This window comes from Mauremys mutica, chromosome 25 (assembly GCF_020497125.1).
Source record: "Mauremys mutica isolate MM-2020 ecotype Southern chromosome 25, ASM2049712v1, whole genome shotgun sequence".
NCBI classification, from domain to species: domain Eukaryota; kingdom Metazoa; phylum Chordata; order Testudines; family Geoemydidae; genus Mauremys; species Mauremys mutica.
In genome coordinates this window covers 3,130,566-3,143,015 of record NC_059096.1, presented here as the reverse complement: position 1 = coordinate 3,143,015, position 12,450 = coordinate 3,130,566, and the positions used below count along the sequence as shown (strand labels likewise).

Below are 12,450 nucleotides of genomic sequence, written 5' to 3'. Positions count from 1 at the left end.
GGGTGGGGGGGGCAGGACAAGCTGTGCAATGGGCACAGGAGATGCCTGGAAGGAGAATGAGGCTCTCTGACCTCTTGGGCTTCTCCTGGCCAGCAGCAGAGGAGCAGGAACGCAAACAAGGGCGAGAGCAGAGTCCACAGGCATCAGCCGGGAGCCCTCCTGGGATGTGCCAACGTGAGCCGCCCGCTCATCCCCAATGCTGCTCCCACAGCTACCCCTGCTGTCCCAGCCAACAGGCAGAGCAGGTGCACAGACACCCCCCCACCCCACCCCCACCCACACTCATCACCCCAAGCGCCCGGAAGGCAAAACAGTGGGGCTACCTCTTGATCAGGGAGATGCACTCGTCCGCCTGGCTGCGCAGCTGGGGGTTGCTGAGGCTGCTCAGATTCTCCCCCAGTTTGATCAGCGACTGCTCTATGGCGCTCCACGAAGCTGGAAGGAAAAGGGGGGGCGGGAAACGTATGTATGTGAGAGTCCCGGTAGGTCTGTACAGCTGAGAGGTCCTGGCAAGGGCTGGCACTTGCCTAGGAGCTCAAGGGAGTGGGCAGCCAAATCCCATTGGATTTCCATGGGAATGAGGTGCCTGTGGAAATCCCAGCCGAGATCTGTACTGCCTCAGAACCGCCTTGGGACACAGCTCGGCTCTGCACAGCACCCTCAGGTGAGCCGGGGAAAGCCAGCCCGCAAGAGAGCCAGTCTGCAGCAGCCGTTAGCTCCCCCAGCCTTCATGCTAAGACTCCTCCTCCGGGGCAGCGGGGACTGGAGGGCAGGGACAAGGAGGGCTTCGGGAGGGGCTGGGCTTGGCTGAGCCGGGTAAAGGAGAGGAGGAGTCGAAGACGACCCCCCAGGGGATGGCAGCGAGAGAGAACAGGGAGGGAAGCTCAGGAGTTCAGGTCTGGCCATGGCAGAGACACCAGGAAGACCAGCCGAGGGGAGGGGGTGGGACGGACAGAGCTACACTGGTAATGGCCCAGCGACATACACGTCTCTTCCAGCTTCCCAATGTGAATCAGGGCCCGGTTTTTGGTGCTCCCCAGGATCTTCTCCAGCCGCTCCAGGCACATCTTCAGCTGGTTCTCAGCAGCCAGCTGGTCCAGCATCTCTTTGAACTTCTCCGTATAGAAGGCCGCGCAGCGCAGCATCCAGTTGAGGGCGCTCATCAGGGCCCGGCATAGGCCAATGCACTCCTCCGCTTTGCCATGGCAGCTGAGAGAGGGGGGCAGAAGAAAAGATTAGGTTTGAATGTCTCATTATGGGACCTTCCCCTTATTCCACTAGCCAGGTGTCCCCACCACTGCAGCATCCAAACACCTAACGATCCTACAGTTAGGTCAGCTTAACTACACCCCGCAGGGCTGTGAAAAAACCACCCCCTGTGCAACGTAGTTACACTGACCTAAGCTCTGGTGTGGACACTGCTAGGCCCAGGGACTAATTCATCCGTCAACCTAGTTACCACCTCTCGGAGAGCTGGATTTACTACAGTGAGGGAAGAACCCCGTCTGTTAGTGGAGGAAGGGTCTGCACTACAGTGGTGCTGCTGCAGCGTTTCTAGTGTAGACGCACCCAAAGGAAGACACTCAAGGTCCCACAGGGAGCTGGGGAATTGACTCCGAACATCTCAAGGCTCAGCCCTGCACCTTAACCACTGGACCATTCTTCCTCCTATTCACGTGGCTGAATTTCATCCACCTGTTGACTGTTTTTCGCTCCTCGACTCGCACAAAGCACTTTGTCATGCTTATCACCTCCAGTATGGCTGAAAAATCTCACCATCTCGGGGTCTTCCTGGCCTCTCTGGGCTTTTAATTACAGGGATACTTTTCTAAGCCCTCCAATTGAATTATCTTGCCAAAAGTGATCAGCACTGATCAACAAACGACGGGGTGGGGGTTCTCCTTCTGGAGCACAAATCAGAGGTTTGGATCTAATTAAATGGAGGATCAAATTATCCGGGGACTGGATGAAGCGGCCAGCTTTGTATTCGGCCAGCGGCAGCTCCTTGTCAACAGTTGGTGACAAATTAATATTAATTGTTGCAATTCTGCTTCATGAAATATAAGAGCAGCTATTTCTGCTTTCCTACCCCATCTATTCACTCCCCCTGCACACACTAAGCTCAGCAATATCACTGATGCCTTTAAACAGGTTTAGTTGGGTTTTAAGGTAAACTACAAGCATTCTGGGTTTTCGAGAAACTGTTTACTGCCCTGAATCATCGATAGAAGATCAGCCTCTCGCTCACTCTCTGGACACAGTCTCAGCAGCGTCACAGCAAACGCCTACTGACTTGCACCAACGCAAATGCTCAAGGTTGCAAGAATGGCCTGCTGTGTTCAGAGACAGAAGTAGGAAGGGCTGCAACAATGAGGTGCATTGGCAGTGCTGGGTGTGCGCAGCCCAGGAGCACGGAGCAGGAGGTGCTGCAGGTGAGGACTGAGATGCATTAGCAGGGATCTAATCCCTCACATGGACGGGTTTAAGCCTACCTCTAACTACTGGGACTGAGGAAGAATCTCTCTGTGGAGGCAGGTTACCCCATAATGCCAGATGCAGGGTTTCTTGTACCTTCCTACAAAGCAGGCACTGGCCATGGGCAGCAACAGGACACTGGCCTGGGCAGGTCACTGGTTTGAGCCACTCTGGCAATTCCTATATTCCCTGTGTTTAGCGCCGCTGTGTGGGGCGTCCAGGACGGGACTAGCAGGAGGGCTGCCAATCAAGGTGCACAGGCAGAGCTGAGGGAAGTGACCTGCCCAGCTCCTACATCAGGGGTTGCCAAACTTTTGTTCGGCACGACCCCATTGTAACGAACCATTTCCTCCTGGGACCCCAGACAGCAGGATGACGTCATTTTCAAGAGCAAAATGGCATCCTCTGCAGAGCCTGACCTCGCACGCACCGTGGACAATGCCATTTTGTCCTCCATGCAGCGCGACCTCGCATGCATCATACATGCGAGGTCACCAAGTGTCATCCTCTGTACACTAGGGATCACTGCGACCCCACTGGCTGACAGCACGACCCCATTTGGGGGCGAGACCCACAGTTTGGGAACCGCGGTCCCACATATCCACTACTCCTGGCTCATCACTGTTATCAATCTTTGCCTTTCAGGGGCTTTAGAGCAACTCCTCCCACAGCGTCATCACACAGCCCTTCAGAAGAGAGCAGCAGCATGTACCTGAGCCGATCACAAAACATATCCATGATCTCCAGCAGGGACTGGACACAGAGATCTCGGGAGAAGTCATCGAACTACAACACAGGAATACAAGGGGATTTTAAAACCAGACGCACTGAATACAGATTTCGGTTTTTAAACAGACACTTTAAAAGATCGTCTGCGTCCCGCTCTGGGATAGGACAGGGCTCCCAGCCAAGCGTTGTTATTGGCAGCTTGTTCACAGCTGCTCAGAAATGAAGGATGTATTAACAGGAACATTGTAGGCAAGACACAAAGTAATTCTACCACTCTACTCAGCACCAATGAGACATTCTGGGCACCAGGCTTCAAGAAAGATGTGGACAAATTGGAGACAGTCCAGAGGCGAGCAACAAAAAATGATGAAAGGTCTAGAAAACATGACCTATGATGGAAGAGTGAAATAAATGGGTTTGTTTAGTCTGGAGAAGCAAAGACTGACGGGAAACACGATAACAGTTTTCAAGTACGTAAAAGGGTGTTATAAAAAGGAGGGTGATAAATTGTTCTTCTCCACTAAGGACAGGACAAGAAGTACCGGGCTTAAATTGCAGCAAGGGAGGTTTAGGCTGGACATTAGAAAAAACTTCCTGTCCGGGTGGTTAAGCACTGGAACAAATTGATTGGGGAGGTTGTGGAATCTCCATCATTGGGGATTTTTAAGAACAGGTTAGAGCAGTGAATCTCAGATCTCAGTGGTTCATCAGCCAAATTAGTGATCAACGTTACCCAGAAGACCCACAATCATGTGAATTCACTGTCTCATTTATTATAGTACTATTCAGATGTAAACAGTATGACAGGGGAAATATTTATATATATTATTCTCATAGCAAATAAGTTAATAACTTAGTGCAAGTTGATAACTTAATTGGTTAACACCACAGTAAAAGCACCCTGATTGGTTAATAATTAAATCACTCAGTGTTTTAATATCATGTGCTGCAAAGAGCCGCAGGAGACACAATAAATAGCCACTTGCGGCTCACAAGCCTTGTCTGAGTATCACTGGGTTAGACAAACACCCGCCAGGGATGGTCTAGATAATACATAGCCCTGCCTCAGTACACTCGATGACCCAGCAAAATCTTTCTAGTCCTACATTTCTATGATTCTAGGTCAATGTTTCTCAAGGGGCAGGTCGCGACCTGCTGGGAGGGGATCATTAAAGGCAGTCAGGGGACCACCAAGGGTTGGAAGTTTTATTACAATCTAAAGCAAAGAAAATCTCACTCCTCCACTGCCCACATGATCCCTTCACATGATCTCTGTCAACCTCAGAATATATGGAGACGTACCTATCTCCTAGAGCTGGAAGGGACCCTGAAAGGTCACTGAGTCCAGCCCCCTGCCTTCACTAGCAGGACCAAGTACTGATTTTGCCCCAGATCCTTAAGTGGCCCCCTCAAGGATTGAACTCACAACCCTGGGTTTAGCAGCCAATGCTCAAACCACTGAGTTGTCCCTCCCCTAAACCTAACCTCTCGACTCTCAGACATACACGCAAATAAATATTAAAGCATCATCATCATCGATCCTTTATTCCCTTTATTTCTACAGTAAACATAAGGGCTCGTGAAAAATTTCTGACTGAGAACAAGGGCTCCCCTCCTTAAAAGGTTGAGGAACACTGATCAGGTAACTTACTCTAGCAACCACTAGCAATCTTTCATATGAACCATTTATTACCCATAGCAGCCTGTGCTGGGAGTGCATTTCCCTCTGTCACTAAAATGCAACGTCGCCATGGACAGATTTTCAGAATGGTTCATTGCCCAGTAAGAATGGCCAGACTGGGTCAGGCCAATGGTCCGTCTAGCCCAGTATCCTGTCTACTGACAGCGGCCAATGCCAGGTGCTTTAGAGGGAGCGAACAGAACGGGCAATCATTGAGTGATCCATCCCGTCGCCCACTCCCAGCTTCTGGCAGTCAGAGGCTAGGGACCATGGGCGGCTCTATGTGTTTTGCCGCTCCAAGCACGGCAGTCAGGCGGCTTTCGGCAGCGCACCTGCAGGAGGTCTGCTGGTAATGCGGATTTGGCAGCGCGCCCGCGCCTTCGGCGTACCCGCCGCCGAATTGCTGCCGAAACCGTGGGCCCGGCAGACCTCCCGCAGGCATGCCGCTGAAAACAGCCTGACTATCGCCCTCACGGCGACCAGCAGGCTGCCCCCCCGCAGCTTGCCGCCCCAGGCACGCGCTTGGTGCGCTGGTGCCTGGAGCCGCCCCTGCTAGGGACACCTAGCGCATGGGGTTGCATCCATGACCATCCTGGCAAATAGCCTTTGATGGACCTATCATCCATGAAGAGTGGGAGCTGTTGGATGCTGAGTACTTGTGAAACTGACCCTTCATGTGTAACCTCAGGTCCTGGGACATTTAATACAAGTTACACTGGCTAAGACGTTAACACTGATTCAAAGAGAAAAACCAGCAGTCTCCGGCGATGACCCTGCATTAACTGGCAGCGCTACATCCCCATGTATTAACCCCAGATTCCCCCACCATTGCTGGAGTGGTCGACTGCTATGAGAAGGATGCGCCAGCATGTGGTTTTAAATGTGTCGTACCCACATGTAGCTGGATTAGGCTTTTAAACTTATCTCGCAAGGAACTGCGCGCAGTTTCCCAAAGGAAAGGCAAAGTGATCTCTTTCCATTGATGGTGAACAGCCTGTTCCACACAGCAGGGACATAGAAACGTAATCTCTGGTTTGTGCCATCTGATCATTGCTGACTCAGCAAATGATGTCACTTCCTGCTTGACCTATATCTGGCAGGAGTTAGTGAGACAGAAATGGATGCATAGATTGTAGGTAAAATGAAAGACAGCATCCGTCAAGATCTACCTTACTGATGGCCGTCAGGACAGTGGAATAAGACACCATCTAGGAACAAAAAAGACAGAGCAAGAAAGTTATTGGCTAACATTTTAAAATGCAATTGCTGTTGCCAAGGCATAATGAGGTCATTTTACAGCTGCGCTACTTGTCTCTTAAAGCGGGGCTTTGGCAGTGACCCAGCACAAATTTAAAGAGACATTTTTAGGTGATCACTGATTTGCTTTACACAAACTTCACATTAAACTACAATTTTAAATAACAAGCTAAGGAAAGCAAGAGTGTCTGGCAGCTGAGGAACTGTCTAGAGGGCAAGGGATCTCTATGCCCGCCTCTAGGCCACCATCAGAAGCTTCACTGCTTTGGCACGTACTGATCAGGGGGACACTCCGCCACTATCTCCTTGCAGTGGAGAGAAGCATGATCGAGTACCACACTGGGAAACAGGAAACTCTGAAATCCAATCCTGGCTCACACACTGACTCCCTCTGTGGATCTAGGCAAGTCACTTAACTTCTGAACCTTGGTTTCCCGGGAGCAACAGGTCCCCTAACTCGGGGTTGGGAAGGGTAATTCCTCAGTGTCTGTAAGGCACTTTGAAAAGGAGAAGTGCTACGGAGGTTGTTACCTGGGAACTGATTGCATATTTCAGGTAGGACAAGATCAGTGGGTTGGGTGATGGGCCAATCATGGCCTGTTCAAGGAGAGCTTCTGAAATGGAAACAAGAAAGGCCGGAGATTTCAGTTCAGCTAACACATGATCTCTCATTGTCAGCACATCCCACAAGCAGGAAGGGAGACAAAGAAAATATTGCTGATCCCAAAGATTTAGCACGACACCTTCTTTAAATTAAATCCTACAACTGTCCATTCCCAGTAGCAGAGGATAATAAATAACTTAGGAAGCATAAAGTATCCTGCTGCTAGCTCAGCTCTTGCAGAGAATCTTGGGCCCTTCTTAGACTCACAGCCTTTAAGGTCAGAAGGGACCATCATGATCGTCTAGTCTGACCTCCTAAACAACGCAGGCCACAGAATCTCACCCACCCACTCTTGTAATAAACCCCTAACCTATGTCTGAGCTATTGAAGTCCTCAAATCATGGTTTACAGACTTCAAGGTGCAGAGAATCCTCCAGCAAGTGACCCGTGCCCCATGCTGCAGAGGAAGGTGAAAAACCCCCAATCTGCCCTGGAGGAAAATTCCTTCCCAACCCCAAATATGGCAATCAGCTAAACCCTGAGCATGTGGGCAAGACTCACCAGCCAGCACCCAGGAGAGAATTCTCTGTAGTAGCTCAGATCTCATCCCATCTAACATCCCATCACTTACTTCCAACTTCCTGGGCCCAGTGATCTGGGAGAAAACCTCTGCTCACACACATCTCTTGGCTGCTGCCACAGCTGGGTGGCTTCTGCGATTGGTTCCTGAACTCTCCAGGCCTGGCGAATGGCCCTTCTGCTGAGAATGCCCGTGCGCTTTTGGCACCCGCTTCCCCGGGCAATCTGCCAGCGCCTGGGTTTGGCAGCTCACGGGCGCAGGGTATGTCCTATCTGTTCAGTCAAGCTTTTAATTGACCATTTGAACTACTGCCGCAGAGCACGGAGGCTGTCTCACGAAGACAGACCCATATTTTGCAGCATTTGTTTTAATTAGTCTGAGGCACCCAGACGCTGGAGGTGGAAGCTGCCGTTTGGGAATCTCTAAATAAGTGCATCCCTCACTTTCTTGGAGCACAACTGCTCAAAAATAACGCACCAGTCTGAATCCCCAGACAATACTAAATTGCAAGCACTGAATCAGAATTGTTGGCCGCAATTACGGACACTGGGAACCAAATGCATCTTTCTGCTCACCGGAGAGAGAGAATTCTAATGGTAACTTTTCCCCTTCCTGTCATCCTGTAACCAGGGAGCAGGACACAACCCAGGCGAGACATTATGATCCATCGCGTACGTATCACTACAGCTCCGCCAGGCACTGGGGCTGTTCTGGCATCTCGCTGCCAGATATTTTCCTTTGGTCTTTGGATTTGAAAGCAGCGTCTGAATGTTAAAAACGACCCATTCTAGGGCTAATGCACAGGGGGGTTAAAGGAAATCACCTCATCCGAAATTACGAACAAGGATGATCATCAGAGCTATTCCAAGTGACAAACCAGTCCTCCCTGGACTCCCACAGCCCGGTCATTATTTGTATTAAGGTAGCAGTACTAGAAACCGCAATCGAGACCAACGGCCCATTTTACACACACCTTGTAAGAGCCAGTCCTTACCCTACACAGACAAGGCAGGTGGGGGGTGAAGAGAATACAGGCTCACAGCGAGGGGAACAGACTTGCCAAAGGCTGCACAGCAGTGACAGAACTGGGGCTAGAACCAAAGTCTCCAGAGTTTGCTTAGTGCCTTTCCACTGCCACCCGCCCCCTCAGGTCAGCCTCTTCATAATGGGGAATCACTGGGTCATTTCCACACAAACTCTACAGATGACAGAGAGACTCTGCTATAATTGACATGCGCCAAAAGTTTCAAATCCAGGAGCCTAAAGTCAAGCTCCCGCATGCAGATTTCGGCAACCACGTGGAAGTGCCCTGAACGTCAACAATTCTGAAGGGCTGCGGTTCCCCTGCCCCAACAGAGCTGAGGTAACGTGGCTAAATCTGGACGTAGACGCCTAACTTTAGGTACCTGGGTTTGAAAACAGTTGCCACCGTTAGGGTGACAAGATGTCCCAATTTTATAGGGACAGTCCCGATTTTGGGGGCTTTTTCTTATATAGGCTCCTATTACCTCCCACCCCCTGGTCACCCTAGCCACCGTGCCCAAACGGTGCTAAATATGGTCAAGGCCTAGAAGGAGGCAGAATCTCTGTCCTGAAAGAGAAGATAAAGTGCAGACAAAGGAGTGAAGGCAGGAAACAATAGGCAGGGAGGAGCGTAGGGCTGGGAGGAGGAATACACAGCCGCTGGGGTGGCTGAGCTCTGAATCGGTGCATATAGGTGCATTTTTACAGTTATGTTTTCAGAACTTGAGGGGGAGAGGGGTTAGCTATATCCTATCACAATGATATCTGAAGGATTTTTATCTTGGGACTGATTTGCAGTACACAACAGTTATAAGTGGTAACTCAGAGTCACAGATCTTCCATGTGGATCACGTGGTACCCAGTAAATTCCTTTGCATGACAAGTATCAGATCATGCAGGTCTTTAAAACCAAAAATCTATTCACCACTGGTGAATGGGAAGCTTTCTATAATTAGGGGAGGGGAGCACTAAATGATAAATTTCTGCAGCTCTCAAAACACTACCTTTCTAATCCTAGTAGTTGTAAAGAACACACGCCAAATATAAATACAGCATCGTCTTCCTGAGCCTGCAGACTGTGCCTCAGTGCCGCTGCTGCTGCTCAGAGCTTTTCCAAGCAGCAACACAGCAAAAATAATAGAACACTAATCAGTTTCAGAACTGTGAAAATAATCATTGCCATTTTACTCTTGTGCTGCTCAAGATGGCTAACAGCAGAAGCAGAAAATGGAGCTACTCACTGGGGACTGCGACTGTAGCAGAAGAATACACTCTCTGCAGCAGCTGAGAAGATGAGGTTGGGTAGAGTAGCAGAAACCACACTTTACAGTAGGCTTGCAATTGGAGGGCAAGCAAAGCAGAACTCTTTTCCATCCCAGCAGGCAAGGTGAGGCTTCAAAATTTAGCAATTACCCTCTAGCCAGAGAGTGAGATTACAAAAATGGTACTCTCAGGCAATGTCCGGGCATAACATTACAGTACCCTCCTTCTACCCAGCAGGTTTGAGCTGGACTTTCCACCTACCGCCTTGGGACCTTACTGGTGTCCCTGCAATCCAGATTCCACGCTAGTCCTCTGGCCAGTAGGTGTCTGGTAAATTCTATAAGACTATGTTAATGCACCAATAAAGAACTTTTGAAAGGAACAGAAATGAGATCTCACAAGTGAAAGAGATTCGCCATCCCTCACTAAACAGAAAATGGACCCAGATGAATGGAATCGCATGTAGGGAAGATATGATCTTAGGTTATGCGAGAACCAACTCTCATCTAGCATAATTCGGACGCTCAGTCCAGTTCTCCGTGTTGGTTTGAATGGGGAATATTTCCCTTGAAAACCTCTCCTTTACATCAACTCAAGAACAAGTGATTTGTGTTAGTTTACACAGGGCTTTCAAACACACACCACATACAGGAAAAACTAACAACATGTTACCATAACTGGCATAAAAGCCTGGCAATTATTTTACCTACGTATACTGAGCAGGTACCACCATTTAGCAGGATTTGTGTCAATCTCCCTTCTTGAACTGGGATGAGAAATAATAAGATCTGTGGGCTGGAAGATGCTTTCAGTTTCTTAATAAACAATAATCCCTAACGCTTATAAGAACAGAAATACCTAGTTCCTATACAGAGCTTTGTATCCACAGATCTTTAAGTGCTTTAGAGGGGAGATAAGGATCATTATCCCCACTGTACAGGTGAGGAAACTGAGGCACAAGGGGATGCACAAGATCTCCAAGCAAACCAGCAGCACAGCTGGGAAGAGAACCCAGGTTTCTTTAGTCCCCATTTAGTGTTCTATCCACTAAGCCAACGTGCATCTCTCAGTGTCAGTAATAGCTCAGCAAGTTATTGCAGCCAACAATCGCGCTATATACCCCCCTCTTCCTAAGATTTACATATTTGGCTTTAAGCATGAGTGGCCCCAGTGAAGGGCTCCACACGTGTATAAGTCTTTGGAGGGCAGGAGCCTTCATTTCCAAAGTTTACTGTTGGGAAGTTTTTCAGCCCTGATAACTAGGGCAGAGAAATAACACTGAACATAATACAAGTGCTGCTGTTTGCTTTTCCAGATCATATGTTTGTCTCACTTTGTACCACGCACATAACACAAACAGACATGTGCACCCAAGCAATCAAACAAAACAAAACCCTGACCTGCCAAATTAAGTATGTCCCACGTGGCTCCTTTGGGGAAGAATTTCTTCATGTTTATGGCCCACTGGTAATCGCTCCACCGCTCTTTCCAGGCCTGGAGAATGGCCTGTTTTAGATTGACAACCTTCATCTTTCCGTTCTGAAAGGGAGAGAGAAGATACAGCAGCTTGTTCACAACAGCATTTCGCACCCATTCCTCTCACAGATTTAGCTCCCCCGCACATCGCCCCTGGGGCTCTATAAATTAAACACATCTTTTATTTCTATAATAAAAGATTCACTTCGGAGGAGGTAGGGCAGCCCGGTTCACGCAGGACTCCGCGGCTCTATTCCCATGATAAGGGAGAGACTGCAGTCCACCCGTGAGAGCAGGAGCAAAGGCTCCTGGGTTCTAGTCGCACTGGGAGGGAGCATAGGGTGCTGGGGGGCAGGACTCCTGGGTTCCCTTCCCACTCCCAGATCTGGGGAACAGGGGTGCCCCCGTGTCTACAGCAGGGGAATAGGAGACAGGACTCCTGGGTTCTGCTCCCAGCTCTGGGAGGGGGCAGGCTCCTGTGGTTGGAGGTGGAGGAGTGAAGCCCATCACACCCCCCACCCCAGTGGGGCATCCCGGGGGGGGGGGGGTGAGCCCGTCTCCTATTAGCCCCCCTTTAACCTGCTTATGGGGGAGGGGCAGCCCCCCTGGAAATACACCCAGGTCCCCCCCCGGGGGCCCCCATCTGGAAACACACCCGGGGGGGGCGCTCTCACCTTCCAGCCCTCGCACCCAGCAGCCAAACAGCACCTCCTTCAGCCCCTGGGCCCCGCCATCTTGGCACCCACCAACAAGCCCTCCCCGGATTGGCTGGAACCGCGCCGCCCGCCGCGGAGCTTGCTGGGAGCGGTAGTTTTTTGAGGCTGGCTGCGCTAGCGTGGGGTCGGGGGTGTTTTAATACTTACAAATACCGGTCCCAGCCAGAGACACCGGGGCCGCCCCTCTGACGGGGCGGGTGGGGCGGTGGTATTTTCCAGCCTATTGAAAATGGTAGGATTTTTTTTTACTGTTATTTGGGGGGTTATTTAGTGGTGCCCCTTTGCCAGTTGGAATCATAGAATCTCAGGGTTGGAAGGGACCTCAGGAGGTGTCTAGTCCAACCCCCTGCTCAAAGCAGGACCAACCCAACTAAATCAGAATCTATAAACAGACATTTGTGCTGCCCCGCCCCCCCGGCAGCTTGCGGAGAAATGGGGCTGAATCCCGGGGTGGGCGCCGCAGCCAGAGGGGCTGTGACCCGCCCCCATCCCACCCCAGCAAAGTTATTTACTCTTCATTTAGGGTAGCGTGCGCCAAGTGCCGGGCACGTCCCAAACACCCAGGAAGGCGGGCACCTGCTCACCCTCTGAGGAGTTGTCTCTCCTCCAGTCAGTGGGTTTCAAACCATGGCCCCCGAGTAACGGG

The 12,450-nt window shown here is 50.4% G+C and overlaps 1 protein-coding gene across 2 annotated transcripts in view; it reads right to left on the bottom strand.

Annotated features, from left to right (window-relative positions):
* MED24 (mediator complex subunit 24) overlaps window positions 1-11,898 on the bottom strand; it is a 37,078-nt gene extending 25,180 nt beyond the window's left edge. For both annotated transcript variants that reach the window (XM_044999144.1, XM_044999143.1), the window contains exons 1-7: window positions 11,763-11,898; window positions 11,013-11,151; window positions 6,674-6,756; window positions 6,055-6,093; window positions 3,188-3,261; window positions 986-1,209; window positions 324-435 (exon numbers count right to left, since the gene is read on the bottom strand). In XM_044999144.1, the coding sequence (XP_044855079.1) occupies window positions 324-435; window positions 986-1,209; window positions 3,188-3,261; window positions 6,055-6,093; window positions 6,674-6,756; window positions 11,013-11,142 (662 nt within the window). In that variant the 5' untranslated portion in view covers window positions 11,143-11,151; window positions 11,763-11,898. The remainder of the gene's footprint in view (window positions 1-323; window positions 436-985; window positions 1,210-3,187; window positions 3,262-6,054; window positions 6,094-6,673; window positions 6,757-11,012; window positions 11,152-11,762) is intronic.
* Between the last annotated feature and the right edge of the window lie 552 nt (window positions 11,899-12,450).